Source organism: Crocuta crocuta, unplaced genomic scaffold, assembly GCF_008692635.1.
Source record: "Crocuta crocuta isolate KB4526 unplaced genomic scaffold, BGI_CrCroc_1.0 scaffold131, whole genome shotgun sequence".
Classification (NCBI taxonomy): Eukaryota; Metazoa; Chordata; class Mammalia; order Carnivora; family Hyaenidae; genus Crocuta; species Crocuta crocuta.
Window position 1 is genome coordinate 16,785,318 of NW_027528977.1, and position 27,768 is coordinate 16,813,085.

Sequence of the window (27,768 nt, forward strand, 5' to 3'; positions counted from 1 at the left end):
CTTTCTACTTGTTTACTGTCTAGGTCCCCTTTGAAATGTAGACTCCAGGGGGACAAGACTTTGTTTTGTTCTTCACCGTACCACAAATACTTAGAATGTTAACTGACACACTGTAGGAGCTCAGAAAGCAGTTGTTAAGTGAAGTTCTCATCGCAGCACTTCTCTCCCTCTCTGCTGCCACCACACTGATTCATGTTCCCACACACTTCACAGAGTGTTCCCGGAGCCTCTTAGACGTGGTGACTGCTTGCATGTGGGCCAGGAGGGCGAGGGAGGAGCCTTTCCATTTCCAAGTCACAGAACCTCTCTGGTCCACTCATTGTCCACACGGTAGCCAGAGTGGCTTTCTAAAATCATAGATCATGTCAATCCCCCATTTGAAAATTTCCAGGGGTCCTCAAGGCCCAGCATGCCCACCTCTCCAACTGTACCTCCAATGACTACCAATCACTTTACCAATCACTTTGCTCTCTACTGCCCATACTCTGCTCTGCTCCTCAAGCCAAACCTATCTCCATTGCCAGTCACACCTCTGTCTTCCCCAACAATCTGCAAGGATTCCAGCTCATACACTGCCTCCTTGGAGAAGCCTTCTCTGACCATCCAAACTAAAATAGAGCCCTCCTTCTCTGCCCTCACACATCGATCTGATTATTTCTTTCATATCACTCACCATAGCCTATTCTTGTTCACTGATTTGGTAACTTGATTATTATTTCTCTCTTTTTCCCCTCTCTCTTCTCCTAGCATGTATTCCAGTGCCGAGAACATAGTTAAAGCTCAATTAACATTTGCTGGATAAAATTGTGTTTCCAATATTATCATGGTGATGCTGGTGCTGCTTATACTATGATGCCCTCCCCAGTGAGATGCTGGTTTGAGTTTGTGGAGCCAAGGACTGACTGGAATATGTTCTTGGCCATCTAATTAGAGATAGAATCCACTGTTACAAGCTTGGTCTGGGCTTTGAAGCCAGGGTGTGTGTGTGTGTGTGTGTTTACTTTATGCCAGGAGACCTCATCAGCATCATTATGTACAATCTACCACCTACCTCCATTGACACACTCAGTAAAAGCAAAATGAGATTGTGTTCATTCTCCTCTCTATTCCTCTGCAAGATAGGGTGAATTTATTGTGGGTGATAAACTATAAATATTGAAACAGGAACACAGTCTCTTGGCCCCTTTAGATACTCTCCCCAACTCCCACACTCACCCTGCTGGGAAAGGTTTTAAGGACATGAGAGAGAAGAGAGAAAATGCAGTTAACCAAACAGTACTGGAGGGAGAGATGGGGCTGATAGCCAGTTGGGAATGCAGAAGAAAGTTTCTGCCCAAAAACTGAAGCAGGATAACCTGTCAGTTTCAATACCATTGGGGGGGGGAAAAAACTTAAAGGAAGACGTAGTTGAACACATCTCATAATGTTTCTGAAAAAGAGACATATTTTAGTGAACTTCAGAAATCTGAAACTTTTTGTGAACTTCAAAAATCAGAAACAGAAGAAATCTCAATCGTTTCTTTTTAAAGGTGTGTAATCTGAAACCGAGAAAGGAGAAAGGACTTTCCCAGGACCACACAGAAATTCCATGGACAGGAATTCTCAGTATTCAAAGTTCAGTGGTTTTCTGGGACATAGCATCACCATGTAAGCCTAACTTTTAAGCTAAATTGAACTAGTCACCCACATGTACACTCGTCTCTGTGGTCACGGAAACTAACAAGAGCTTGTGTCCAAAACTCACCGAAATTCTTATGGCTTCTCATTTTAGCTCTCCTTCCTCTTGGTCCATGGCCAGCCTATCACAAGACACACATATCACTTCCCTTTTGACTTCCAAGCTGATGCTGTCAAAAAAAAGCAGGAAATAATCAAAAGATATATTCTGGTAGAGAACAGGGTATGTACATTTTTACAAAACCAGCGAGTGAATCATATTAGATACTGAACACTCTTTGAAGTCATGTCTGATCAGAAATCATGATTCTCACCCAGTAAAACTGTGGGCAAACATGACCATTTAAGAATAGCTACAGTTCTATATGGGATGAAATGACAAGAGGGAATAAAAGAGGAAAAGAAGGTTAAGTCTACCATTCATGGTTCAGAATAATCAGGTCACACATCAGGGAGCTCAGAAAAATGTTTCTATAAAAAATAGAAATATATTTCTAAACAGCAAATGTGAAACCTGGGGTTAAAATAACAAAAATAAGGAACCACAAAGTACCAATTAAACTTGAGGTCCAATCCCAAATAATTACCTTAAGCAAACAGTGTAGATAACCTTTCCTCATCTTTACTATAAGGATAACAACAGCAATAACAGACATAGTCATCACTTACAGATCACTACTCATATGACAAGCAGTGAGTTAACTATTTTATATCCCTTCTTTCACCTAATCCTCATCCTAACCCCAAGAAACATAGACATCATCATTTCCAATGAGAATCAGAGAGATGAAGTAATATGCCCAAATTTATTGCCAAGTTATAGGACCAAGATATAAATTCAAGTCTACAGTTCTTAATCATTATATTTCAAAGGGTGGTTGTGAGGATTAAATTTAAATTTTATTTTAATTAATTACTTAATTTTTGATAGAGAAAGAACAGGCACAAGCAAGGGGGAGGGGAGGGGGTGGGAGAGAGAGAGAGAGAGAGAGAGAGAGAGAGAGAGAGAGAGAGAGAGACAGAATCTTAAGCAGGCTCCATAACAAAGCCCCAAGAGGGCCTCATTCCAACACCTGGGGAACATGGCCTGAGCTGAAATCAAGAGTGGGATGCTCAACTGACTCAGACACCCAGGCAACCCTAAATTAAAATTTTAAAAGGAAACCACCTTGCTAAGTGCCAGCTCTCAGTAGAGAGCTCCCTGGTCGTCTGTGCCCCTTCCTGTCCATATTCGCAATCCTTGTCTCATCCTCCATAAGAAAGGGGCAATAAAGTTCAACCATCCATTGCCAACTCTCAGACCATCTGTTGCCACAGTCACTGAATTCCTGGTCAGCTTACTGGGGGACAGAGGCGCAGGGGAGGGCAGGAAAAGATGCTCAATGCCATCCCTTCCTGTTCCAGCTAGAAGACTCAGAACCTAGGGTGCATAGGGAAAGGGATCTCTGGCTTTGCTGTGAGAACTGGAAAATCTAATGATCTCCTCGGGAAATTTTCCCCTCTGGAAGGAGGAAGCTGGACTGCAGGGCCCCTGAAGGGACCGGGAACTGTGGCAAAGAGCACGTGTTCTCCAAGTTGACTTCTCAGATCCCACCCCATCTTCAAAATGAGTGATAGATAATAAAAATAATCGTCGGTAGTTTACAAGGTTGCTCAATTCAACTAAGTAATTCCACAAAAAGTGCTTAGCAGAGTGCCAAGGACATGGCAAGCATTCCATAAATGTTAGTTATTATTTTTATTGCTATTATTATTCCAACTCCCACAACATTTGAGGCGTCTCTATGAACGAGCCCCCAGAGGGTCTCGTTGTGAACGACTTTAATTTACAAATGCATTCAACGGTCTGCCTAAACAGCGGCTCTACAGCCCTGTGTTGAGCGTTTTCCATGGCACAATGACCAGGTTTTCTACCTCCAGGGGAAGGCTGCGACTTCTAGAACAGCCATGACAGTACCTGCACAGACACAGTACCCTTCCCCTCTCTTCCAGCCGCGGGGCGAAGCCCGAGCCCCAGACTTCCGCAGCCCGCCCAACTCAGCCACCATTGGTCGCGTCGTCGCTGGCGTGATTAAAGCCCCGCCCCTTTATCTCTGGGACCACGCTGAGGCGACCTCCGGAAACGGAGGGGCCTCAGAGGGGGGACTGCGATGCAGCCTGGGCTTTGTAGTCTGACTGGAAAGCTGCATCCAGAGACCGGGCCATCGCGACCCGGAGAACTACCATCCCCAGCAGCCGGCAGAGAGAGGTGGGGCCGGCGTCACGTGGGCGCTCGGCCTGGGCGGGCTATTTCTCAGTGCGGCGGCGGCGGCGGGGGCTCGGGGGACCGGGGCCTTTTGTTTGGAGCGGCTGCGGGGGGGCCCCGGAGCGGCGAGGCCGGAGGCCTTCCCCAGCTCCCCAGGTCCCGGCACCCCCNCCGCCCCGCCAGGCCTGAGGGGAGGAACCCGCCGGGCCTTCCCGCGCGGCCCAGACACCTCTGGAGTCGCCGCCGCTACCCCACTACGCTCCGTGCTCCGGTCCCGAGGCTGCCCTTGGTGTCTTAGGCAAACGCCATGAAGATCAAGGATGCCAAGAAACCCTGTAAGATATGGGGGCTTGGGCCCGCCGGGTTGGGAGAGCACTTTGGGCCCCATGCGAAGCGCCTGAGCGGAGCGGCGTCGTGGCCTGCCCGTCGCCCCTCGCAGGCGCCCAGCGCGGGATGGGGGCGGAAGGACCATTTCAGCCTCGGGGTCGAGGCCCCCTGTTCGTTCTCCTGTGCGCGCGTGACGAACGCCTGCCGCCGCCTGGCCCTTTCCTCCCACTTCCTTCTCGAGATCTGGGAGGCGCTTGGGGGAATTTTTGATTCGGGTTTTGCCGGAACAGACGGCAGATACTAGTCCGCTTCCCCAGCTAGCTCTGAAGTCAGGTTGAAAATGGGTGTCATTTGTGTCGGGGCATTTACCCCCGAGGCTCCCCCCCCTCCCTTTTTTTTTTTTTCTCTCTTACTGATTTCTGAGCTTCCTGCCATGTGTCCTTGAAATCCTGGTGTTTCTGGGAGTTGTCACTGCTGTTGCAATTAGAGCCTTTTTAGAAAAACACGCCTGTAATCTACCAGCGGCTAATTGCCTTGGCTTGTTTTTGTTTAGACTAAACAACTAGAGAGTGTTTGCTTGGAAAAAGAGACATAAAAAAATGAAAACTACAGGTATTCCCTCCACTCAAGGCTAACCACTATTAAATTTTGGTCAATACTCAGGGATTGTCTACGGCCAATATGTATATATACGAACTTTTTAATAAAGCATTTCTTTCCCATGTTTTAAAAGAGCAGATCAACTTTCATTTGCTTTGATTTTTAGCCTTTTAAAAACCTTGACCCCTGTAAATAGCATATTTAATCACTCATTGGGATTTCATACTTTCTAAGGCCATTCCCCCAGTGCAACTAGGAATGCGGGGATGCATATGCTTATATCTTAGGATTGTATATTTTACAGTTTTTAGGGTCTCGGGTGATAAAACGGAGGGAGCACGGACACCTTCCCTTCTGGCCCATCAGGGCTCTTGTTACCTCAGGGGAGAGGCAGCATAGGGGAGCACTCTGAAAACTACTGATTGTTATTTTAAAAAATTTTTTTAATTTTTTTTATTTATTTCTAGGAGAGAGAGAGACAGCGTGAGCAGGGGAGGGTCAGAGAGAGAGGGAGTCACAGACTCTGAAACAGGCTCCAGGCTCTGACCTGGCAGTCAGCACAGAGCCCGACGCGGGGCTCGAACCCACGAACCGCGAGATCATGACCTAAGCGAAAGTCGGACGCTTAACCGACTAAGCCACCCTGGCGCCCCTACTGATTGTTATTTAAATATGAGATACTCCGTGCTTAATTCTACTGATGAGGAAATGGAATTTATTTATTTAGAGTAACTTTTCCAAGGCTATACCAACCAACCGTGCTAATGAGGTTCAGCGCCTGGAGTGAACTCCTCGTCCAGTGTTCTTTTTTCTGCACCCACAGGGCATAGTTTAGTCTAGATACTTAAACACAAATCTTCCCAACCTGGTGATTTTTTTTATCTGCCTGCTGAAGAAAATATATTTTTTAATGATGATCTCTTGTGAACGTTAGAGTTCTTATTCAAGGAGTCTGTCAAATAGTGATGGGAAGGTTTTAAGTGACAGTTAATATAGAACCAGTTTTAATTTCCTTTACATTTGCCGAGTTAAACTAATCTTGAACAGATGCAGTAACAGCGAACACTTGGAGGATGTGTTCCTTTAACACATACGTTTTCCCTGCTTGTCTTAGAATTTCCATTTAGTAAAATGAGTTGAACTTTGACAAGCTCCTATTCTCTTAGCGTGTTTTCTTGTTGCCATGGTAGTGATTCGATTTGTTAGATTTGGGCACACTTGTAATCAGGTATGAATGCCACCTTTGCTTCAGCAAAGATAACAAAGGTTTATAAAAGGAACTTTAAGTTGAGAAAGGAGCACCTATTTTTTTTTAGCAGTTGCTTATTCCTACGTAAGAGACTGTTAATGCTGAAAGAGTCACGCTCAAACACTAGTCAGTTAATAGGATTTAGAGGTCTAAGGAAACACTTTCCCTTTTTCCTTATATGTAAAAGGTGACTTTACTGTTTCCTCAGTTCTTCACAGGGAAAGTAAAGAACATCTTGTTTTCCTGTGTGAGGGAAAGTATTTCAATTATGAACTATAAATATATATAACTGCAAAGTGTTATTTCTAATGCTTTAAACCACTCAGATTAGCAGAAGATGTATTTGTGATTTGTGTTGTTTTAGAGTACTTGTATAGGTTTTTTTTTTTTTTTAGAATTACAAATTTAGTGAGCACTTCCTATGTGCAGAAGCACTATCTTTACAAGCATTGCAGCATTAAACCAGCGGCTTTAGCTTCAAGCTCTTACATTCACCTAAGGGTTAGAAAATACTGCTTTTAGATACATCACTATATATTACAAGGTTATAAAGCAAATGCGTGTATGTAACCAGAAAATAAGAAAAGGAATACGTTTCATCCTCTAGACTGTGTAAGTAAAAGGTTAGTGTTTGAAATATGTGTTAATGAAACTCCAAGGGAAGGATGAAGTCAAAAATTATTCTCATGAAAAATTTTTCTAGTAAAACTTTTTCTAGTTTTCTGTGAAAACCTGAAAAACGGCAATGTTTGTTTGCTTTGCCTTTACTTGCATTTTTCACACTGCTTAAATATTAGATATTAAAAAGCCAAACAATCGTGGGTTCCTCTCTACCTGGACTGACATGATCTCTTAAGGTCTGTTCAGTCCTTGTGTTGCTTACCATTGTGGCATGTAGCCTGATTAACAAGGTGATAGTAAAAGATACATTTTATTTTAATTTGGGGAGATAAAGGTTTTTGAATCTCTGCTAACCCAACCTGAAGCATTTGTCAAGACCGGAGAGAAGTATATGGCATATAAGTGCAGTTGGATTGGCCTGTTTGTAAACTGAATCATTGCTTAAGAATTACCACATCCCGTAGATAATAAGGTACAATTAAAATGATAGTTTCTAACATTCCCTTAGATGTACCTGATTTACCAAAGGGAAAAAAAATGTATGTGATGCGCTTCTAAGTGATACTGAAGGTGTGAAGGTGATTAATTTCTTAGTCTATTTTGAAACACCATGTTTTTGTTTTGAATGATTATTGGGAAGAGCAAAATGTCTTTTATCCAAGAACTTGAAGCATACTTGGAGTTTACCAGTGCACATGCCCATTTTAGAATTTTGTTTCGTGAAATAATCCACTAATGTCTTGAACATTTTCATCATTTGATTTCTCTTTCTGCTAAAGAATAATTAAATCCTAATTTGGCACAGGATCCCTTTGGGCTGAAATCTGCATGGGGCCAATAGCAATTAAATGGTTCATTAATGCTTCTCCCCCACCCCTTTACAACACTTAGCAAGACACCAAACTCTTGTAACTCGTCTTCTTAGAAACTAAGAGATTGCCCTGTGGCTAGATGTCTCCTGCCTTTTAATCATTTGAAAAGGTGATTAGAAATGTGGGTTTCTTCATAACCCACCCTGGTAAGAAAGATAATTCTTGGTAGCACTTTATGCTTATGGTAGTTCTGGGTATTTTTGTTACTTACGGGAAACTAATGGCAACTCTCTCAGGCTCAGCTGAGAAATAGAATAGGAACTATTGTTTTTTTGAAATCCAGATAGATCACAGGAGATTTCTAGGAAAGTCTGGAGAAGGCAGTGCATATTTGCCATCATCAAAGTAAGTATTTGTATTTATGGAATGTTTGCTTTGTTTCTTTTTTTTTTTTTAAGTTTTTTAATGTTTATACTTGAGAGCAAGAGAGACGATTGTGAGCGTGGGAGGGGCAGAGAGAGAGGGAGACAGAATCTAAAGCAGGCTCCAGGCTCTCAGCTGTCAGCGCAGATCCTGACGCGTGCCTGACACACAGCCAGAAACTGAGATCATGACCTGAGCTGAAGTCCGACACCTAACCAGCTGAGCCACCCAGGCGCCCCTGTGCTTTGTTTTCTAAATGTGCATTTTAGTTTTCTTCTTTTTACCTTGGCAGTGGAGAGTTTTATTCTCAAAGAGTAAAAAATGTTTAGGTTATATGCAGTAAGTAGGCTGCTCATGTACTGCTGACCTACTTTTAACCTATCCCTTGGCTAAAAGCAGCAAAGCTATCGGTACAGATACTTGCCTGATTTTTTTAGGAAACTGATATTTTTTCTTTCCTCATGAGCTATTAGTGAAGCTGTGGTTGTACTTAATAACCTTATATTTGTTCAGGCTTTCATTGCAAATTAAGTTTGAGCTCCATGCCCCTTTCCCCCTCCTATTTTGTTCAGTGACAAAGTAAATACATATATATTTTTTAATGTACTAGAAAATGTAAAGAGCAGTCATCTAACCACTTACTAACTGATAGGAGTGAATGAGAATTAAGAATTTTTTTCTGTGTTGCACGCCTGGCTGGCTCCGTTGATAGAGCATGCAACTCTTGATCTCAGGGTTGTGAGTTTCCAACCCCATGCTGGGTATAGAGATTGCTTAAAAAACGTCTTTAAAAAAAAAAGAACTTATGTTTTCTGTGTTCTTATTGCCTTCCCCATACTTTTTTGAATGTGATCCTCCCCACCCTAGGAAATGAATTCCAGAACTCTCCTGAGTTGCAAGGCTCACTAATGCCAAAGGTGGCTATTACCAATTTTTTTTTTTAGTCAGTGGCAAGGCTAAGTTCTCTTTCAGTATGTAACCTCCTTCCCTTCCTAATTTTAAGAAAATTGTCATAAGTGAGATTTACTAAGAAATAGAGGGAACATGTTATATTCTAGTTTGCACATGACGATTAGTGAGAAACTCATCATCTACCATCTAGTTACCCTTCCTTTAAAAACAGACATATCTCATAGGCTAGATATGAGATGAATCTTGAGCTTTTTGCAATTTTAAAAGCCTATCTCTGTAGGCAATAACACTTAAAGAAATTATATAGTTTTTCCAACTTCATTGAACTTATTTCAGAGAACCTTGTGTTTCTTTAGTATACAAAAGTGGGTACACAAGGATTTAAAATTGAATGGTAGGGGTGCCTGGATGGCTCAGTTAGCTAAGCATCTGACTCTTGACCTTACCTCAGGTCTTGATCTCTGTGGGCTCCATGCGGGTCGTGAAGCCTACTTAAAAAATAAAATTGAATGGTAGTATTCTGTTTCATGAGTTTGTGGTTGTTGATGGTTGTTATGACATACATATTTTATATTCTTCAGCAATCAATGTAATTTAAAAGAAATGAGGGATTTTATATACTCTAATGAAACAGCTTTGTTTACAAATGTTTTTTACCTTCTGTGTGGAGTTTTCTTTTCCAGATAGGACAGGTTTGGTTGTTTCAGGCAAATAGATCAAGAAAAAGCCTTTTAGGGGGGCCTGGGTGGCTCAGTCGGTAAAGCATCCAACTTCGGCTCAGGTCATGATCTCACAGTTAGTGGGAATGGGTTCGAGCCCCGTTTGGGCTCTGTGATGACAGCTAGCTCAGGGCCTGGAGCCTGTTTCAAATTCTGTGTCCCCCGTCTCTCTCTGACCTTCCCCTGCTCATGCTGTCTTTCTCTCTCTCTCTCTCAGAAATAATTAATAAAAAAAAAAAAGCCTTTTAAAAGAAGAAGGTTTTTGTTTGTTTTTATTTACCATTTTAATGATACTTATACCTAAACGTCCATTTTCTGTCTCGAAGAAAGAACTAGGTGGACTACGTAACACTTTCATGCACCCTAGACTTCACAGTGAAATCCTGCCTATTCCATAGTTAGGTGTTTTGTAACTGGCCATTGACCTTTGAGATCAAAAACCTTGGTGCTAACTGCACAGGTTTAGAAAAGTAGAAAGTTTCTTCCTCCGCAGTATTTTTATCTGTAAACTTCAAATATCTTCCTAGTCAGTAAGGTGCTTTAAAAAATTATGGTTTCATGTAAGAATGAAAAGTTCCTCACATAAGTGTTAATTGGGTTTATTTTTCTTTCAACAATGGCAGTGCTTATTTATAAGCCTCGGAGTAGACCGGGACTTCTGACTAAGCATAAAAATATGAACTTTGAACTTGGTAATGTTTCAGCTTTATAGTTTGCTGGGAAGTAACATTTTTATTTGTATATTTTGACACCTGATAAAGGCATAGAAAGAAAAACTATCAAAACAATTTTTTAAATATTTTGAACTTCAGAAACTAAAAGTTTTTAGCTTAATAAAACTCACCTTGTAGAAACTTTTCTATCTCAAAATATACATTATATGGCAGCAGTGATTGGGACACCCACCCCCATGAAATCTAGAATCAATCATCAAATAAGATAAATCATTTTGGTTATATAAGCATTTAAAAAAATTTTTTTAATGTTTTATTTATTTCTGAGAGAGAGACAGCATGAGCAGGGGAGGATCAGAGAGAGGGAGATACAGAATCCGAAACAGGCTCATCTTTGAGCTGGGTGTCAGCACAGAGCCCGATGCGGGGCTTAAACCCACGAACTGTGAGATCATGACCTGAGCTGAAGTCGGATGCCCAACCGGCTGAGCCACCCAGGCGCCCTGTTATTTTTATGTTTTATCGTACCATTCATTGAAAAGTGTCCTAAATGCACATCTGTTTAACAGTTTGGGAAAATATATCTCTGATATATTGGATCAGTAGAGCTACTCTGTATTGGTTTTTCTTTTAAGGCAAACAGTTCCTGTGAATATGCCCTTTGTAACTAACTGTTAATATTGCTACTTGAGAGCAGGGATTTAAAAATTGAGAAAATTTAGTTTCTTTTACATCTTTGTTTATAAAAATCTACAGGCGGCATAAAAGTAAAATCCCTGTTTGGGGGGTCTTACTGCCACCCAGATTATGGTCTTACATCATTTTACTAATTTCTTTTTAAAAGAAGTTTCTATTTTAAGATTTAATGGTCTTTAATGTAGACCTATATCTGCAACTTGGGTTTCAAATACAAAAACAAGTGAGCTGGAAAAAAAAAGAAAGAAAAGTAATCTCTTTCTCCAGAAAAAGATGAGAATTACTCTTATGTTTAATATTATTAGTTTCAGTAAATGTAAATTCTGTAATGGAGAAATGTATAGAATCCTATCTTGTTGAATTGTATGTTCCTGGTTTCTAATAATTACACATAACAAACATTAATATTTAAGAAACAAATTTTAGAGGGAATTAGTTTTCTTTGACAACTTATACTGCTAAATACATTTTGTTCTGAGGCATTTTATAATTTATAATTCATAAGTATTAAATTATTTTTGAGTATCATCTTGTTTAAGATTCCAGAAAATAGAAATGGACCTTAAAGAAACTAGGATTCAGAGAAGTTAATGGCTTTTTTAAAGTCCTATAGTTCAATTAGTGAAAGAGCACCAAGTCCCGACTTACCTACCCAAATGATAGAACTGCCTGCCCAAATATGCCCTAGGAGGACTTAACCTTCAACATTATTAACAGCTAATTTAGTTAACCAAATGTACCAAAGAAACCTAATGCTTAATGAGGAAATACTAAGATTTCTTTTTAAGGAGGTACTTTTACCTTGGGTTACTTGAAGTAATTATAGGCCAATTTTACTGTTAAAATCTTACTAGAAACATTATCTAAGCCATAGATTATGACCTATTTATTAAAAACAATTGGTCCAAATTTTTCCTTATACCCTGGGGCATATGATAAGTATTTAATAAATGAAAAAGAATGCCTACCTGACCAGAAACCAAATGACCTTTGGCCAGCTCTAAGCATCCTATGTTACAAATTTTTAGAACATATACAAAGTAATACTTTGGAGGGGAAAAGTTGAGTTGTACATAGAAGATGCATCTTACCCCCAAAAAACTGACTGCATGATTCAGGGCAAATGAAATTTGTGGCTAATTAACTAGTTTCTAACTAATTTGTTTCTAAAGCCAATGTAGATAGTTAAAATTATTTTTTTTAATCCACAGCTTTCCCATGGTTTGGCATGGACATTGGGGGGACTCTAGTAAAGCTCTCCTATTTTGAACCTATTGATATCACAGCAGAGGAAGAACAGGAAGAAGTTGAGAGTTTAAAAAGTATCCGGAAATATTTGACTTCTAATGTAGCATATGGATCCACTGGTATTCGGGACGTACACCTTGAACTGAAGGATTTAACACTTTTTGGCCGAAGAGGGAACTTGCACTTTATCAGATTTCCAACCCATGACCTGCCTACTTTTATCCAAATGGGAAGAGATAAAAATTTCTCAACATTACACACGGTGCTATGTGCTACAGGAGGTGGTGCTTACAAGTTTGAAGAAGATTTCCGCACAGTAGGTGTCTGTTACTCAAAGCCAAAAATTGATACCCATTCTCTTTAATTTTTAAAACATGAGGCTAGCTTTCCTTCTAACATGTTTCTTAGATTAGTTCCCCCTGCTTGGATACAGAGGAAGTATATATTCATGATAATTTTATCATTTGGGGTGTGTTTTTTAGGAGGGGGTTGGAGAGGGGCAGAGAGAGAGAGAATCTCAAGCAGGCTCCATTCTCAGCATAGAGCCTGACATGGGGCTCCATCTCATAACCTTGAGATCATGACCTGAGCCAAAATCAAAGAGTCAGGCATTTAACCAACTGAGCAGCCTAGGTGCCCCTCATTTGAGGACTTAAACATCTTTATAGGCTGAGTAAAAAATCACCCCAGATTTGGGTTTATTGGGTAAAGCCTGCTAGGTTTAGGGACTGCTATAAAGATACAGTAAAAAGAAATTTCAGTGAATTTGGTAGTGTAAAAAGCCAGATATAAGTGAGTTTTGGATTGTTTTCACTATTACTGTCCTGTGTTTGCATTGCTCTTTGTATATTATCCATATAGTCCTCTCTCCTAGGGCCATCTCCCCAAAGAAAAACAGCTGAAGCCAGTGTCTTTTGATTAGTAGACATCTGAATGAAAGTCCCTGTTACCTCCTTTTCCTGATTTTATCTGTCAACCTTACCATGTTCTTGTCTCAAAGGGCGTCATTTGGATATGGCAAATGTAAGCATTTGATAATGTAAGGACATAACGTAAGCATTGATTTATGTGCTAGTGGGAGTTTGCCAAGCTTCTAGTTCTTTCCATTAGAGTAAAGATTAGAAAGTTGACATTTGGGGCTACTGAAATTTGTTTTCCTTGAAAATATGCAAGTGGACCATTTAATTAAATTTATATAAGAAAAATCTGTTAATAGAACATAAGTGATCACTTACATGGCTCACATAAGTGAGCCTCTTAAACTTTAGGATAGTTAAAAAGTCTAAATTGTTACTCTCTTGATGGATAATGCTATTTTGTATTCAGTTTATTGAGTAATTTGAACATAAATTTGAGACCAGTCCACTTGGACATGAGATATTTTTAGTGTTTAGTATTCTTACCAAAAGCAGTGTCCTTGATGCCAGCTTTCACTTCACCTGGCCACTATCAATATTTTCTAATGATGAAGTTATGTAATAACTGTTTTTGTTGACGATCATTCATTCATTAAGCTAATAATTGAGCATGTAGTATATGTCAAGTATTATGCTAGACAGAGCTCAGCTGGGAATAAGACAGTCTTAGCCCCTAAAGAAAGAGTATAGTAGAGCACAAATGAGTTAGACCACACAAATGAGTTAAAAATAAAAGTACCATGTCTGATCATTAATATTGTTGCTATGAAAAGCAGTGCCATGGGAAGACCAGAGTAGTGTGGTACCTAGCAAGTTCTGGAGAATGAAAGCTTCCCAGAGGAGGTGATCTCTAAGCTGAGATTTTATTACTATTACTTTATAATACATTCTTTATGAATCTGAAATGAATTTAATAATTTCAAACTAGTACCCAAAGTATAATATAGAGACAGGAATTGAAGGTATTGTATATTGGTAGATTTCTCTAGTAGGATCACAGAAGAGGGGCATAATGAAATAGTTAGATACTGACACTTTTACACATAAATTCACCATAAATTCTAAAGCCACAAATGCTAACATTGATATGGAAGTCCAGTATTTCCTCAGTTTATATGGTGGTTGCATTCCTAGCAAATTTAGTGTACATATATTAAAACGGTGTAAAGAATTGTTTACATAGGCATGGTAACTATAAACAAATTTTCCTACTGCTACCCACAAAAATGTCTGTCAGGACACTGAAAGATAGATCAGGAATGGGATACTTCTTTGTTTTGCACAACTGCCCCGCCCATTGGAGATGTCTGACATCCAAAGTCCCTGCCTACTAAACATTAGTTTAGTCCTTTTCTTTTTGTGAAAACTGAAATATCCCCACCAATTTCCAGAATACCTCCAGAGGTAATACCACCATCACTGAGAATCATAAGACTTAGAGATTTTGACACAAAACAAGTGAAAATGTAAAGGTGATTTTGAAGTTTTATGAAGTATGTGAAAATTATACAGTGTAGTTGAGTCAAATATTTTAATACTGTCCCTTGTTCACTTTGTACAACTTTTTTGGTGTTTTGGTGGGGTTTTTTTGTTTGTATTTTTTTGTTTTACAGATTGGAAACCTCCACCTGCACAAACTGGATGAACTTGACTGCCTTGTAAGGGGCTTGCTGTATATAGATTCTGTCAGTTTCAATGGACAAGCAGAGTGCTATTATTTTGCTAATGCCTCAGAACCTGAGCGATGCCAAAAGATGCCTTTTAACCTGGATGATCCCTATCCACTGCTGATAGTGAACATTGGTTCAGGAGTCAGTATTTTAGCAGTCCATTCCAAAGACAACTATAAACGAGTAACTGGGACAAGGTAGTAACCTTTTTATTGTTATTGCAGTGTTCATGTTGTTTTATATACAGAAGTTGTGAACTCATTAATGCTAGCCTCTAACATGTATTTGTGCAGTAGCCAAAAAAGGTATGTAAGTACAAGTTAAAGTGTTGTAGATAATGTTGTTTTATAAGGTATGTTTATAAAGACCCAAAGTGAAATCATTATTTATATTTGCTTAGCATCAGTTGGCACCAAACTTTCCACAATTGTAAGAGAGAATATTTATGTGGAATGATTTCAGTGACTTTTTTATTTTCCAAAGCATTCTTCTATGTCTTTCACTATTTTATAGGTATATGTAAGCCTAAAGCTTGGCACTGGTCAGCCTGCATGCTGATTGGATTAGATTCATATTTAAGTGTTGTATTAGGCAACATTTTGAGAATTCTTATAGGATGAATTTAATATGAGCTCTTTATGGGATAACATTAATGTTCCAAATATCCCATAGTGTTTTCTATAATGCCTGAAGTATTGTGAAATGAAATTTTTAAATTGTCCTTATGATTCTGATATATACTTTATCAGCTTTTAAGGAGGATAGAGACTCCTGTTTATTTGAGAAAGAAAGATTTTGGGGCGTATGAAAAAATCTCATTTGCATTTTAAAGTAGTGCTGTTGTTAAAGTGATACTTAATTTTTTTTTTGTTTTAAGTAAACTACCTCCATTATGGAGCTCAGACTCAGAGAACCTGGAGATCAAGGGTTGCATGTTCTACTGACTGAGCCAGCCAGGTGCCCCTAAGTGATACTTAAACTTAATTAGTACTGTAGTGGCTAAAAATCTACCTCCATTGTGATGCTCTATGCCAGAGAATTATAGGAAAGTATTACCTACTGCAGTCAGTTCTAAAAAATTAAGACTGGTTAACTAAATTCTAGCAGTGATCAAAGGTAGAGTCTGTTAGGGATGCCTGGGTGTCTCAGTCGGTTAAGCATCTGACTTTGGCTCAGGTCATGATCTCACAGTTTATGGGTTTGAGCCCCGCATCGGACTCTGTGCTGACAGCTCAGAGCCTGGAGCCTGCTTCAGATTCTGGGTCTCCCTCTCTCTCTGCACCTCCCCCGCTCACACTCTGTCTCTCTCTCAAAAAATAAAATAAAGACATAAAAAATAAAAATTTAAAAAAGTATAGAGTCTGTTAGAAATTGAGGTGAATCTGAGGAGCAAAGGTTTTAATTTTAGGAGCTAGAGAGACATTAAATTTTATGAGCATATCCAAAAGAGTAATAGAACCAAGTAAATTTCTGGCATTAACATATTGACCAGCCTGAGAAAAATTTTCTCACGATGGTCATTTCTGGGTCACATTAAATGCTTATGTATCATATTGAATTGATTTCAGCCTTGTCAGACCAAGTAAATAGACCTTTCACTTAATCATTATCTGGTAACCATGTAGAGTTACAAATTTTCTCCTTTTAATTCATATAGTAATTTTTAACACTTAAACTGCTTTTTCACTCACATAAAAGCATTTATTTTCAGTAATTACAAAGTGTAAAGAATTGGTAAAGATAATAGAAAATATAAAACATCTCTTCTATCTTCATGATGCTTCTACCAAATGATTATTTTCCCCTTTGGTTTATTTCATCTGACAAATTTGGATTTGCTAGGCATTTTTCTTACCTTCATTATGTTGATACTTCAGCACTTGGCACTAGCAATATATTCTTTGCATTTATAGAATATATGAATACTCCGCCTTTTTACTCTGGAGAAAGAATACAGTATGTAAATGTAACTTACCCAGATTTCTTTGTTTTCTTTAGCCTTGGAGGGGGTACCTTTCTGGGTTTATGCTGTCTGTTGACTGGCTGTGAAAGTTTTGAAGAGGCTCTTGAAATGGCGTCCAAAGGTGACAGCACCCAAGCTGACAAGCTGGTCCGTGATATTTATGGAGGAGATTATGAAAGATTTTGTCTCCCAGGTTGGGCTGTAGCATCTAGGTAAGTTTAATATTTATGTTGTAATTAAAGGTTCTCATTTAGTTTTTAGAAAGCAGTATATTAGGAAATTGTAAAGGCTTACTCTTAACCACGTTACGTTCCAAGTTTTGAACACTCATGTAGTTTAAAAATTAGATATGCATTAAGAAGTCTCAGCTATACTCTATAAGAAACCATTTTTATTCTTGTGCATCCCTTCAGGTTTTTTTATGCAAATGTAAAGACATATCTTTATCCTCCCCTTTTACAGAGGTTAACTTTCAGAAGGTAATATTTCTATGCTATTATACAGCATACTGTATATACTGTTCAGGCAACATATCCTAGTCTATCTACTGGCCTCCCTCCCTTCATTTCTCTCTTGCCTTCTTTTCTCCCCTTTCTCTTCCTTTTCCTCTCCTTCCCTCCCTCCCTTATTAACAGCTTCTTGGTATTTTATTGTGGGGATTTATCAAAGTTTGTTGAATGTTTTGGTGGTTTCTAGTATTTGCTATGTATAGTTCAATGGGTCAGTCGGTAACCTTATTAACACACATTATTTTGTACATATCACATTTATCTGTAGGATAAATTCCCAAAAATGTTGATTATCAGAATTGATTTTGTTTGTTTTTCATTTCTTTGCAGTTTTGGGAATATGATTTATAAGGAGAAGCGAGAATCTGTTAGTAAAGAAGATCTAGCAAGAGCTACTTTAGTTACTATCACCAATAACATTGGTTCTGTGGCACGAATGTGTGCTGTTAATGAGGTAAAAAAATGTTAACTGTAAGAAAAATGTGGATTGGAATTTTATGTATGTATAGCATGACTTTTTTATGTTCCTTAACAAGGTCTCTATGATTGAGATTACTCATCTCTGTTTAATCCCAAGCCTCATTAGCTAAATATGTTATGTGTACCCAATTATGTTGCTTTTAAAGAAAATAGCAGATAATTCAAATTGGAAATAGGACAAATAGACATTTACATTTCAAATTTATCTGGAAGCTTTTCCAGAAATATACAACCTAAATCTCTTGAACATAGAAAATTCTTTTCAAACATAGGACATTTTTTGAGGTAACTACTGAAAGAGCGTTTTGGGGGTTTTGTTGTGTTTTTTTTTGTATTTTGTTTTTACTGTTAATGTTGCATATTATTAGCAAAGTGCTTGGAAGTTTTCTTACTGCCTTTGGCTTCTTTACAGTGCTGCCTTGTTGCATATGGATCAAGCAGCATTGTACAGGGCTATGAAGGCATTGAGACTTGTTCTTCACATGCAATTTGAATGATACATACTTAATTAAAAGCATTAACTCATAGATTTGCCTCGTTGGGTTATCTTTATTTGAAGGAGAGTAGATACACAGTTCTGTCATCCTGTGATAGATGTATTTGCCCATTTAATTTTTGTAAATAGCAAATACTTTAAATGAATTGGAAATTTTGCTTTTTGAGGGAACTGTTCATTTGTTCATTCATTTATTCATTGAGTGGGTATCTGGAGTAACTTTTACCTGGCATTTTTCTAGGCACTTGGGATATATTAGTGAAAAAAAACAAAGGCCCCTGGCTTTGTGGAGCTTCCATCTATTCTAGCGATAGAGTAAATTTTTTAGTATGTATTAGGTGATAAATGCTACTTTTTAAAAAAGAAAACCAAACAAGATAAAGAGAATGGCAGAAGACAGATTGCTGAGTAGTTTGGTTGTTAAAGGAAGGCTTTATTGAAAATGTGACCCTTGGGTAAATATTTAAAGGAGATAAGGTAATCATGCATGTTACTCTTTGTTAAAATCCAGTGTCTCGGTAACAGTTGAGTAAGTTGGTAGGGGGAGCCACCCTCAGGTGTTTTAACCTAGGTTTGGGGAATATTTCACTTTTGGGGGCTGACAATCTGGGACCACTTGACCTAATAGTGATTGAGGCCATAGCTTACACTATTCAAACTCAGTGTGCAAACATGTATACTCAAAAGTATATTATTGTGAGAGTAGAAAAGCGTTTTGGAGATTGAAACACTAGTTCCTCCATCTAAGATTTCCTTCAAGGTATCTAGGGAACTAAATTAGTGAGTGACATCTTAGCAGGGAGTGACTTGATGGGTTAGCTGGGGCCAGAGATGCTGGAAGCTTCAAGTTTACATTGTTTTTTAAACACAGTTAAAATACTGTTCCTTGGTTTCTCTCCTTTAATCTCAATAATATTTCTCCAGATTACTTCCTTAATAGATTATTTATTGGCCATTTTCAAAAACCAGTTATCATCTAAAATCATTTACTTGGCTCTTTCCAGAACTTTTTTTTTAATAGACTATATTTAAAACATAGACAAGTTTTAGGTTCACAGAAAAATGGAGTGAAAAATATGGAGAGTTCCCATATATACTCTTAAACCCCACAGCTGCATGGCCTTCCCCACTGTCCGTATCCAACACCAGATTGGTACATTTGTCATAATCACTGAACTTGCAGTGACACATCTATATCACACAAAACCCATAGTTTACGTTTTGGCTCACTCTTGATGTATATTCTGTAGGTTGTGTCAAATGTGTAGTGATATATTCTGAACCAAATTTTAAATATTCAGGATTATGGAAGCATATGTACCAGGAATGTAATAGACACTTAAGAAAAGTAGTGGCTATTTATATTTTTAAGTAGAGATTTTTCTAAACCCTACTGTATTATAAAATCTACTTGATAATTCTTATTTCAGGTCATTTTCTTTGTTCTTTTCTTTTAGAAAATAAACAGAGTTGTCTTTGTCGGAAACTTTTTACGTGTCAATACTCTCTCAATGAAACTTTTGGCGTATGCACTGGATTACTGGTCAAAAGGTCAACTGAAAGCATTGTTTCTAGAGCATGAGGTATGATAGGAAAAGGATGTTTTGTCAATTTTAATAGCATGCTTTTTTTATATGCAAGTTTTATATATTGCTTCTTGCTGTGTACTTAGAAGTATAAAACTGTGATTTACCTAAATAGTATATGGAGTCCCATACTTCAGTTTGACTGGGGGGATATGGGTTACTGTAACCTCCATATTCATGCCCCATTAATGCAGACACCCAATTAAGATGGAGTTTCCCTTTTCCTCTGACCAAGAGAGAACAATATTAGGTCTTGTGAGCTCCTTAAATACTGGGACTGCATGTGTACGTAGTGGATTTATTTCATTAAATTGTTCTCTTGCTTTTTTTTCTTCCCTTGAAATAACAAATATTAAATGTAAACAAAAATATATAATTTAGCGATGAAAATTCTTAAAATTCTTAATCCTTCCATCACAACCTCACCTCCACCTTCAAAGGTGACCGACCATTGTTAAAATTTTGGCGTTTATTCTTTAAGATATTTTTCCTGTAGATTCACTACATCCATTTATTCTGATCTGAAAATATCAGTTCATATGATATTTTGGATTGAGTAAATTTACCTTGAATTACTTTGTTTCTGGTCAGGTGGACATATTAATAATTTTAGTAACACGTATTCAGAGTATTCCCTTATAAAGCATCTGTGTCTCATTGTCCCCACTGTCACCATGTAGACCAGAATGGTAGACTGCTCTGCAGGCTCCGCATGCCGTGCTATGTGCTGTGGGAGGGTGGCAGGTAGAACTAAAGGAATTGTATTTGAGGAAAGGGGGAGAGAAGGGTACAGAATTGCAACAATAACCTTAGAAGCTTTTTAGTGTCTAAGAGTCACACTTTAAAAGTACGTATTTCAGGAGTGCCTGGGTGGCTCAGTTGCTTAAGCATTTGCCTCTTGTTTGTGGCTCAGGTCATGATCTCACTGTCATAAGATCAAGCCCCAATCAGTTTACGTGCTGGGCATGGAGGCTGCTTAAGACTGTCTCAGCTCTTTTCCCGTGCACGCTGTCTCTCAAAGTACATACTTCGTATTTTTGAAATATTAACTGACAACACAGAAATTGGTAGATTTCCCAATGGAGATTATTAAAAGATTATGCATAAATATCTGTTCCTATTAATATTGTATGCTAGTTTAAAAGCTAGACTGCATTAATAATTGTTTTTAAATTATACAGGGATACTTTGGAGCAGTTGGTGCACTTCTTGGGCTGCCAAATTTCAGCTAAAAAGCATCAGGTGTCTCTCTGCTAATAAATGTCATTCAAGAGGAACTGAAAACCAGAGGCATCATTACTGGGAACCAAAGGATAGCAGAGTAGCGCTACTGCTGTTGATTTTTAAATGTCACAATGGGAAGCTGCTAAAAGTTGCCATATTAAAAGAGAGAGCTCGGTAATATGTGAAGTATTTCTAATTGAAATGCTTTCCTTTCTGTATATAGCCAGTGTTAAATCCTTAAATGCAATACAGCCTCTGATTATTGAGCTTCCTCTGAGAAGATTTTCTATTTATTTTATGTAGCCAACATTTCAGTACTGTATGCTCAAACACAAATCTTAAAGTCTCAGAAATGTTTAGCTCCTAATAACTAATTGAATCTGAATATTTGTAACAAGTGCGTTCTATGTGTTTTGGTTACTAGTAAGTGGACAGTAACTTACCTGATACCCTGTATCAAACTTCTTGAAATGGCTATCAAAGATGATCATTTTGATGTGATTTTAGAAATGTTAAGGCAATATTAATTTTTCATTATTGTAGTTTTGTCAACATTTCCCCCAGCCAAAAAAGGCATGTTGATGTGATCTTTTCCCAGATGGACAAGCTTTTTCAAATGCTATAATTTAATTAAAATACTATTGTTAAATATTAGCCTGAATTCTAAAATGAACCCTAGAAAATGCACATGATTGGTGATACTGCACTTTCTATATTTTTTAAGTTAATCATTATGTTTAAAAACTGTTTCATATTTTTTAATTGGAGGCTTAATTACTTATTTGAAAGTCCATTTAATGAGGTCCCAGGACTCTTCTAATAGAATATGTTTTGCGTGCATTGATAGAGGTCTGTGCTCTTTCTGTAGCACAGTTATCTTGGGCCCAAACTGAATCATTTCTGTTTAATTAGGTCTAACCATCAAAGCTAGAGACTTTAATCTATTATGAACAGCAGCAAAATCACATTTATTCTAAACAGATGTGATTGAAATCTGAAATATAAGTTTTGAAACTATAGGCGTCTGGGGCAGTATTACAGAATTCTAAAAGGATCAGTGTTTTAAAATTCTAGTAATAAAGGCATTATAGTTTCAAATTTTGTAAGTCCTTTTGCCTTGGAAGTTGTTCTCTATTTTGAAGTCATTTTTTATAATGTTAGAATTTTTTTTTAGATTTTGACTTTGGCAGCAACATTTTGGAGGTCCTGTAGTTCAGCGAAGTTGATTCAAGACCATTACTTAATTAATGGTTCACAAAGTAGACTTGGAGAAAATATTCACCTCCTTAAATTACCAGTAAATCTGGATGCACTTGGAAAAACTTAAAAATTGTTTACATTACAGGAAGAAAGAAGTATTAGTATGTTTTTATAGAACATAATTTTGCTCCATAAAGAACAATTTGCAGTAGAGGTGCTTGACAAAGACATTTCTCCTTATACTTTTCAAATTTTGTGCTCAGATATTTAAAATTCAGTTGCATTTATCTAAAGACTTGAACATATGAATAATAGGAGTGAATATTTAGAGAAAAAAGCATGGAAAGTAATGGTTTAGAATTTAGAATGTTTGGAACTTGGCATTCATGTTTGGTCAGTAAGCCGTTTCGAAACCTGACAGTGACCAAACATCTCTGACTTGACTATTTCCACTGTTGTGACTAGCTCTCTCTTTACAAAAAGCTACTTGTTCAGTTTAAAGTTTTGTGATTTGGACATTTGTAAAAAAAAGTTTTTATTTTTAAATGATAATTTCAAGTTGTAACTTGTGGCAGACTACATTAGCAGCTGTAGATTTAGGGCTCTCTTTAAGAAAGAAAATGGAGGGGCGCCTTGCTGGCTCAGTCTCTTGAGTACTCAGCTCTTGGTTTGGGCTCAGGCCATGTTCTCACAGTTTGTGATTTTGAGCCCTGCTTCAGGCTATGCACCCACAACATGGAGCCTGCTTGGAATTTCCTCTCTCCCTCCCTCTGCCTTTCCACTGCTCACACTCTCTCTCTCAAAATAAGTAAGAACTTTAAAAAAAGAAAGAAATGGAATGGTCAGGGTCCATGTAAGTTAATTTGATCAATGCTCTGTTTAATTTGAGACTGTGGTTCATACTTTGTTTCTTTTGAAACTGAAATTTCCTACTAAAGTACATATAAAGTGAACAACCATTTCACCACTGTTGCTCTTGGCCATTCTCATGTATAATCAAGAATTACTGGAGTAATAAGCAAGAACACAGAGTTGTGAACAAGACTGCCAAGATTCAGGGATTTTTTAATATAATTTGATGAAATTCTTTGTAAGCATACAGTGGTAAATCGGTTTGGTTCTAAGCCCAAACAGCATAATGCCTCAGAGCTCTATTAGACTATACTGTTTAAGAACATAAAGTGTATGTAATTTTATATATTCTGGTAGGCATATTTAAGAAGTAAAAAGAAACAGGTGAAAATCATTTTGATTATATAGTTCTTTTTGATCCAGCCTAAGGGTATGTTTTCATTTCAACATATAATTAATATGGAATGTTATTTAGGCAATACCATCCTTTTTTTTTTATTACATTGTCTTCAAAACCAGTGTGTATTTATACTTAACGTCACATGTCAGTTTTGGCTAACCACATTCCAGATTCTCAATAGCCACATTTGAGTAGTGAGTGGCTACTGTACTAGATAGTGCAGTTCAAGAACTAGCTCTTAAAAATGAACATTATCATGTATCCATTAAAACTTTATGAATAAGGGCTTTTAAAAGAATATTTGAGAGGGGATATGGGAAATGTTATTTTTTATGGAAAAAATATGGGAACTTTTTTTCTTCAAATACAGATTAATAAGTACCTTGTTTGGGCTAGTTTATTTTACAAAGACAAGCTGTATTTCTGACTATTCCAAAAGTATCTTACATTGGATCCTGCCATTTCATCGTACAGTGTGTATTGTTTTTCCAGTGATACACTGGATAAAGTTGCTGAGGACCCATCCTGACTGGCCTCAACAATCTCCAAAATGTCTCCTTCACTGAAGCAAATTTGAGGATTCCATGATTTAAATCCCCTCCCCCCCAACCTCATGTACTTGAATTTTGAGAAGACCACTTTAAAGGACAAAATAGAGACCCTTTTAATTCTTCATTGTGTTCTATATACACAAGAGAATCTTCTTTATAACTTTTGGGTTTAATTTTCATTCTTAAAATCTGATAATATGTTCAGATGCACAGAGCACTGTCAGTTTGGGGGCTTGGTAAAGAACACAAAGTCTAGAACTTTCCACCACCAGCCGTCCGCCCACCCCCCCAAAAAAGATTGCCTTTTAACTAGAGACTCTTAGAACTAATGGCCTTTAGTTCTATAACCAGTTTCTCCATAGACATAGTATTAGACTTGACTGTCAACAGGGGCATTACTTGTTCAGCTGTGCTAATTTAAATAGGTGGGCTCTTAGTTTAGATAAATGCCATTGCCAGTAACATACATAACAATTGACAGTCTTTCAAGAGGTCCAGATTTCTTTGCCAAATACTAGACTCTTTAAAATTCCTGAGTTTTTTACCTTTGCATGCAAATGTGATTACTGTATTCTAAGTACCAGTTCCTGAAAGTCCGTTTCTATAAGGAAAATAATGCAGCTGAGGGGAAAGGTTTTCCTCTGTGTCCAGTGGGACTCTCACCTTTTGAGAACAGTCTTGCCTTGATTTCTAAGGTTGCATTCTTGGGTAGAAAGCTTAGCAAGGCAATAGTTTCCAGATATCCTTTATAACCACTTTGCTTGTTATGTGAAAATTTTTCATTTGGTGTATCTTTTTTTTTTTTCCCTGTTGAGCACTTTATGCTTTTTAGTCCATTGCATTTGAGAATGTAGTTTAGAAATCCTTTCTTATTTAAAGCCATGTAAAAACTGTTAAAGGATAATCACCAGAAAAAAATGAGTGTACATTATTTTGCATTTAACTTGTTTGTGGTATGTATAAACAAAATATTAGAAATATATTGCCTTTTGTAATACTCTTTGACCTTATTTAAGATGATTTGACAGGAAACATCATTGGTGTCCTGTTTTCTTAGTAAGTTTATTTTAGTGTGTTTTATTCTAATACCGAAGGAATTCAGCCAACTTTGTTTATACTGTCAGATAACCTCAGAAAATAATGTGCTTTATCTGTATTACTGCCTGTTTTCAATATTTGAGAAAGTAGTTGTCTTATATTTTCTACTGAGCCTAGTAATAATCAGCAAAGACCAAAAGAAGTAATTTTTTTCTTCCTTTAAGGTATTTTTAATAGCCTAATAAAAATAATGGTGGCTTGAAAAGTAAATCACCCCAGCTTTTTGACCATATATCTGAATTCTGAGTAATTTCCACTTCTAAAAAGTTCAGGTGTCTTCTAAAAGCAGTCTCTATTGCTTGTGTTGTCTCTTGTATATTCAGTGGATGTGGAATCATGATTTGCTATTATATTAGAAATAGTGCCAGCCCCTGTTGTAAATTCTTTGAATGTTATTTTCTTTCATTGTAAAATGAGGAAATTGATTTGTTACAATGGGAAAGAACTCAGTTATCAACCTGAAACACAGTTAGCTGCTCCACTCATGGCAACATTTGGAAAGACTAAATTCATTTGTTTAGATATTTGGTGTCATGTTTTGGAGTTAATTTGATTTGTATGTGTTAGGTCTAGATTCTGGATTCTCACCAAGCCAATAGAATGGTATTAGTTATTCTCTCATAATGTTATGTTATTGCCTGTAATGGCCAACTAGGTCTGTCTAAAAGTAATATGAGAGGTTATATATATTTATAAATTGTGTATGTGTGTGCTTTAATCTGTAGAAGTATCAAATTTTTACTGAGTTAACTCTAAAATTATGTGGACATTCCTAGAACTTTTCCATTGTACAGAAAGGAACATCCCACTAAATTTGTGAATGTATGAAAATTAGATATATTTGGGATTATTTAGTGGCCCTTGTCTTCAAGCTCACTCTTCTTTCTGGTCAGTGTGAGTAGGAACAGATGTGAGATTAACCCCTCCAAGAATTACTTAACTGCTTTTGTCAAACACGGTTTGTAGCAAAATGTATGAAACACTTTTAATTACCCCAGGTGAGTTGAAATGTTCTGTATTCTAGTCATCTACATGAGATATGATGAAGGCCTAAAACACTTATCCTCAGAATTATCTGAGGATAATAAAATTGTACATGTGTGTGACAAAAATAATGTAGCAGTGAGTTGATCTGGGACTTCAAGTACTAGAGTTTGTGCTGAATGATGTGTTTGAGGGGAATTTTTTTTCCTTGAAAAAATTTAGAAAGCTTTACATTCTGGCTCTTTGTGTAGTCGAAAGATTATTTTTCTTTTGTATTTTTGGTCATTTTGCTAAAAATGCCACTAATTTTGTGTTTAAAAGAACTAATGAGGAATGTATTTTTCAAAGGAGTGAATGAAGTTAAAATTCAAGGTTTTGAATTCTATGAAGTATGCAACTAAATTTCAATTCTGATATACTGCTGGTTTTGTTTTTGTTTTGTTTTTTGCTATTAACATCTTTCGTTCGTTACAGTACTTACAGTTTCAATAGCTTTCAAAGAACATTTCAGCTTTTAACATAATTTGTAAAGCATATATAAGTAATGCAAATAGTTTGAGGTGATTTTGGCTTTACATTGTATCTCTAAATCATGGACATCATACCTGTCACAGTCAGTAGCTACTGCATATATTAAGCCATTTTGAAATTGACCACCCCCACCCCGGGGCCCATTTTAGTTTACAACATTTAGAAACAAATGGTAACTTTATACACCTAACATCAATATCTTAGTCTCTTGGTCCCAAATATAATTAATGGCATTAGGATATAAGTCATATTAAGACAGTTTTATCATGTTTTTGTACATTGTATGCTTTCCCTTTTTATTTGAACTACATTGAGACCTTCAGCTTTTTAACTGAAGTTGAATGGCACTTGTCTTCTGTCCAGTGACTGACCAAATCCTACCTAGATGTTTGTATGTTTGAATTTTACTTACACAAGCCATTTCAATTTAAGTTGCCTTATTCTATCACATTGTTCTTGTCAAGTTGAGCTTTGTCATGTTGGAATTCTTCTAACAATGAATCTGTGATGTAAAAATGTATGATGTGCTATAAATTTTATTCATCATAAACTAAGTTATAGCCTATTGTAACCTATAAAACATTGCTTGTAAATCATCTAATTTATTTTTTCATTTATGTACATTTTCTTATGTAAATTTTTAAATATTTGTTGTGGTCTGTTCCGTAAACATTCTTGTACTTTTCTCCTTAATCCTTGTTTGCATGAAAGAAGCTTAGGTTTTGCTTGTTTATATCGGCCGGCCATTAGGCCAACTTCAGTACTTTCTGCCTTCTTTTCTGTAGTTTTAACTTTTTCTAGTTTTCTTCATATTCTAAATAAATGTTAAAATCATACTTTTTATTTCCTACTTTCCAAATAAATTCTCTAGGTTGTTTAATATGTGTATCTTTTTATTATTTCATTTTATATATTGTACTCCCTCATTTCCACTCTGATTAAAATTGTAACTGAAATTAACCTATAGTACAATGTAAACTCAGAACAAGGACTTGGCAAACTCTTACTTCTATCCTGAGTAGCTGACACAGAGAAGGCGTTCAGTAAATAAATACTTGATGGATGAATTAATTGTACAGAAATTGTCCTTATCTATCTAATCTG

At 37.2% G+C, this 27,768-nt stretch overlaps 1 protein-coding gene and 1 long non-coding RNA gene across 2 annotated transcripts in view; one reads left to right on the plus strand and one right to left on the minus strand.

Moving 5' to 3' along the window:
* The window catches only part of LOC144226012 (uncharacterized), a 54,731-nt gene extending 51,011 nt beyond the window's left edge, over positions 1-3,720 (minus strand). The window contains exons 1-2 of the long non-coding RNA XR_013333500.1: positions 3,635-3,720; positions 1,745-1,847 (exon numbers count right to left, since the gene is read on the minus strand). This is a non-coding gene — a long non-coding RNA (uncharacterized LOC144226012). The remainder of the gene's footprint in view (positions 1-1,744; positions 1,848-3,634) is intronic.
* A 370-nt stretch (positions 3,721-4,090) lies between these two features.
* PANK3 (pantothenate kinase 3) lies at positions 4,091-27,544 on the plus strand. Its single transcript, XM_077757347.1, has 7 exons — positions 4,091-4,257; positions 12,167-12,519; positions 14,734-14,987; positions 16,789-16,965; positions 17,593-17,716; positions 19,696-19,821; positions 21,006-27,544. The coding sequence occupies exons 1-7, from the start codon at positions 4,230-4,232 to the stop codon at positions 21,054-21,056; spliced, it is 1,113 nt and encodes a 370-aa protein (XP_077613473.1). The 5' UTR covers positions 4,091-4,229; the 3' UTR covers positions 21,057-27,544.
* Positions 27,545-27,768: the final 224 nt, after the last annotated feature.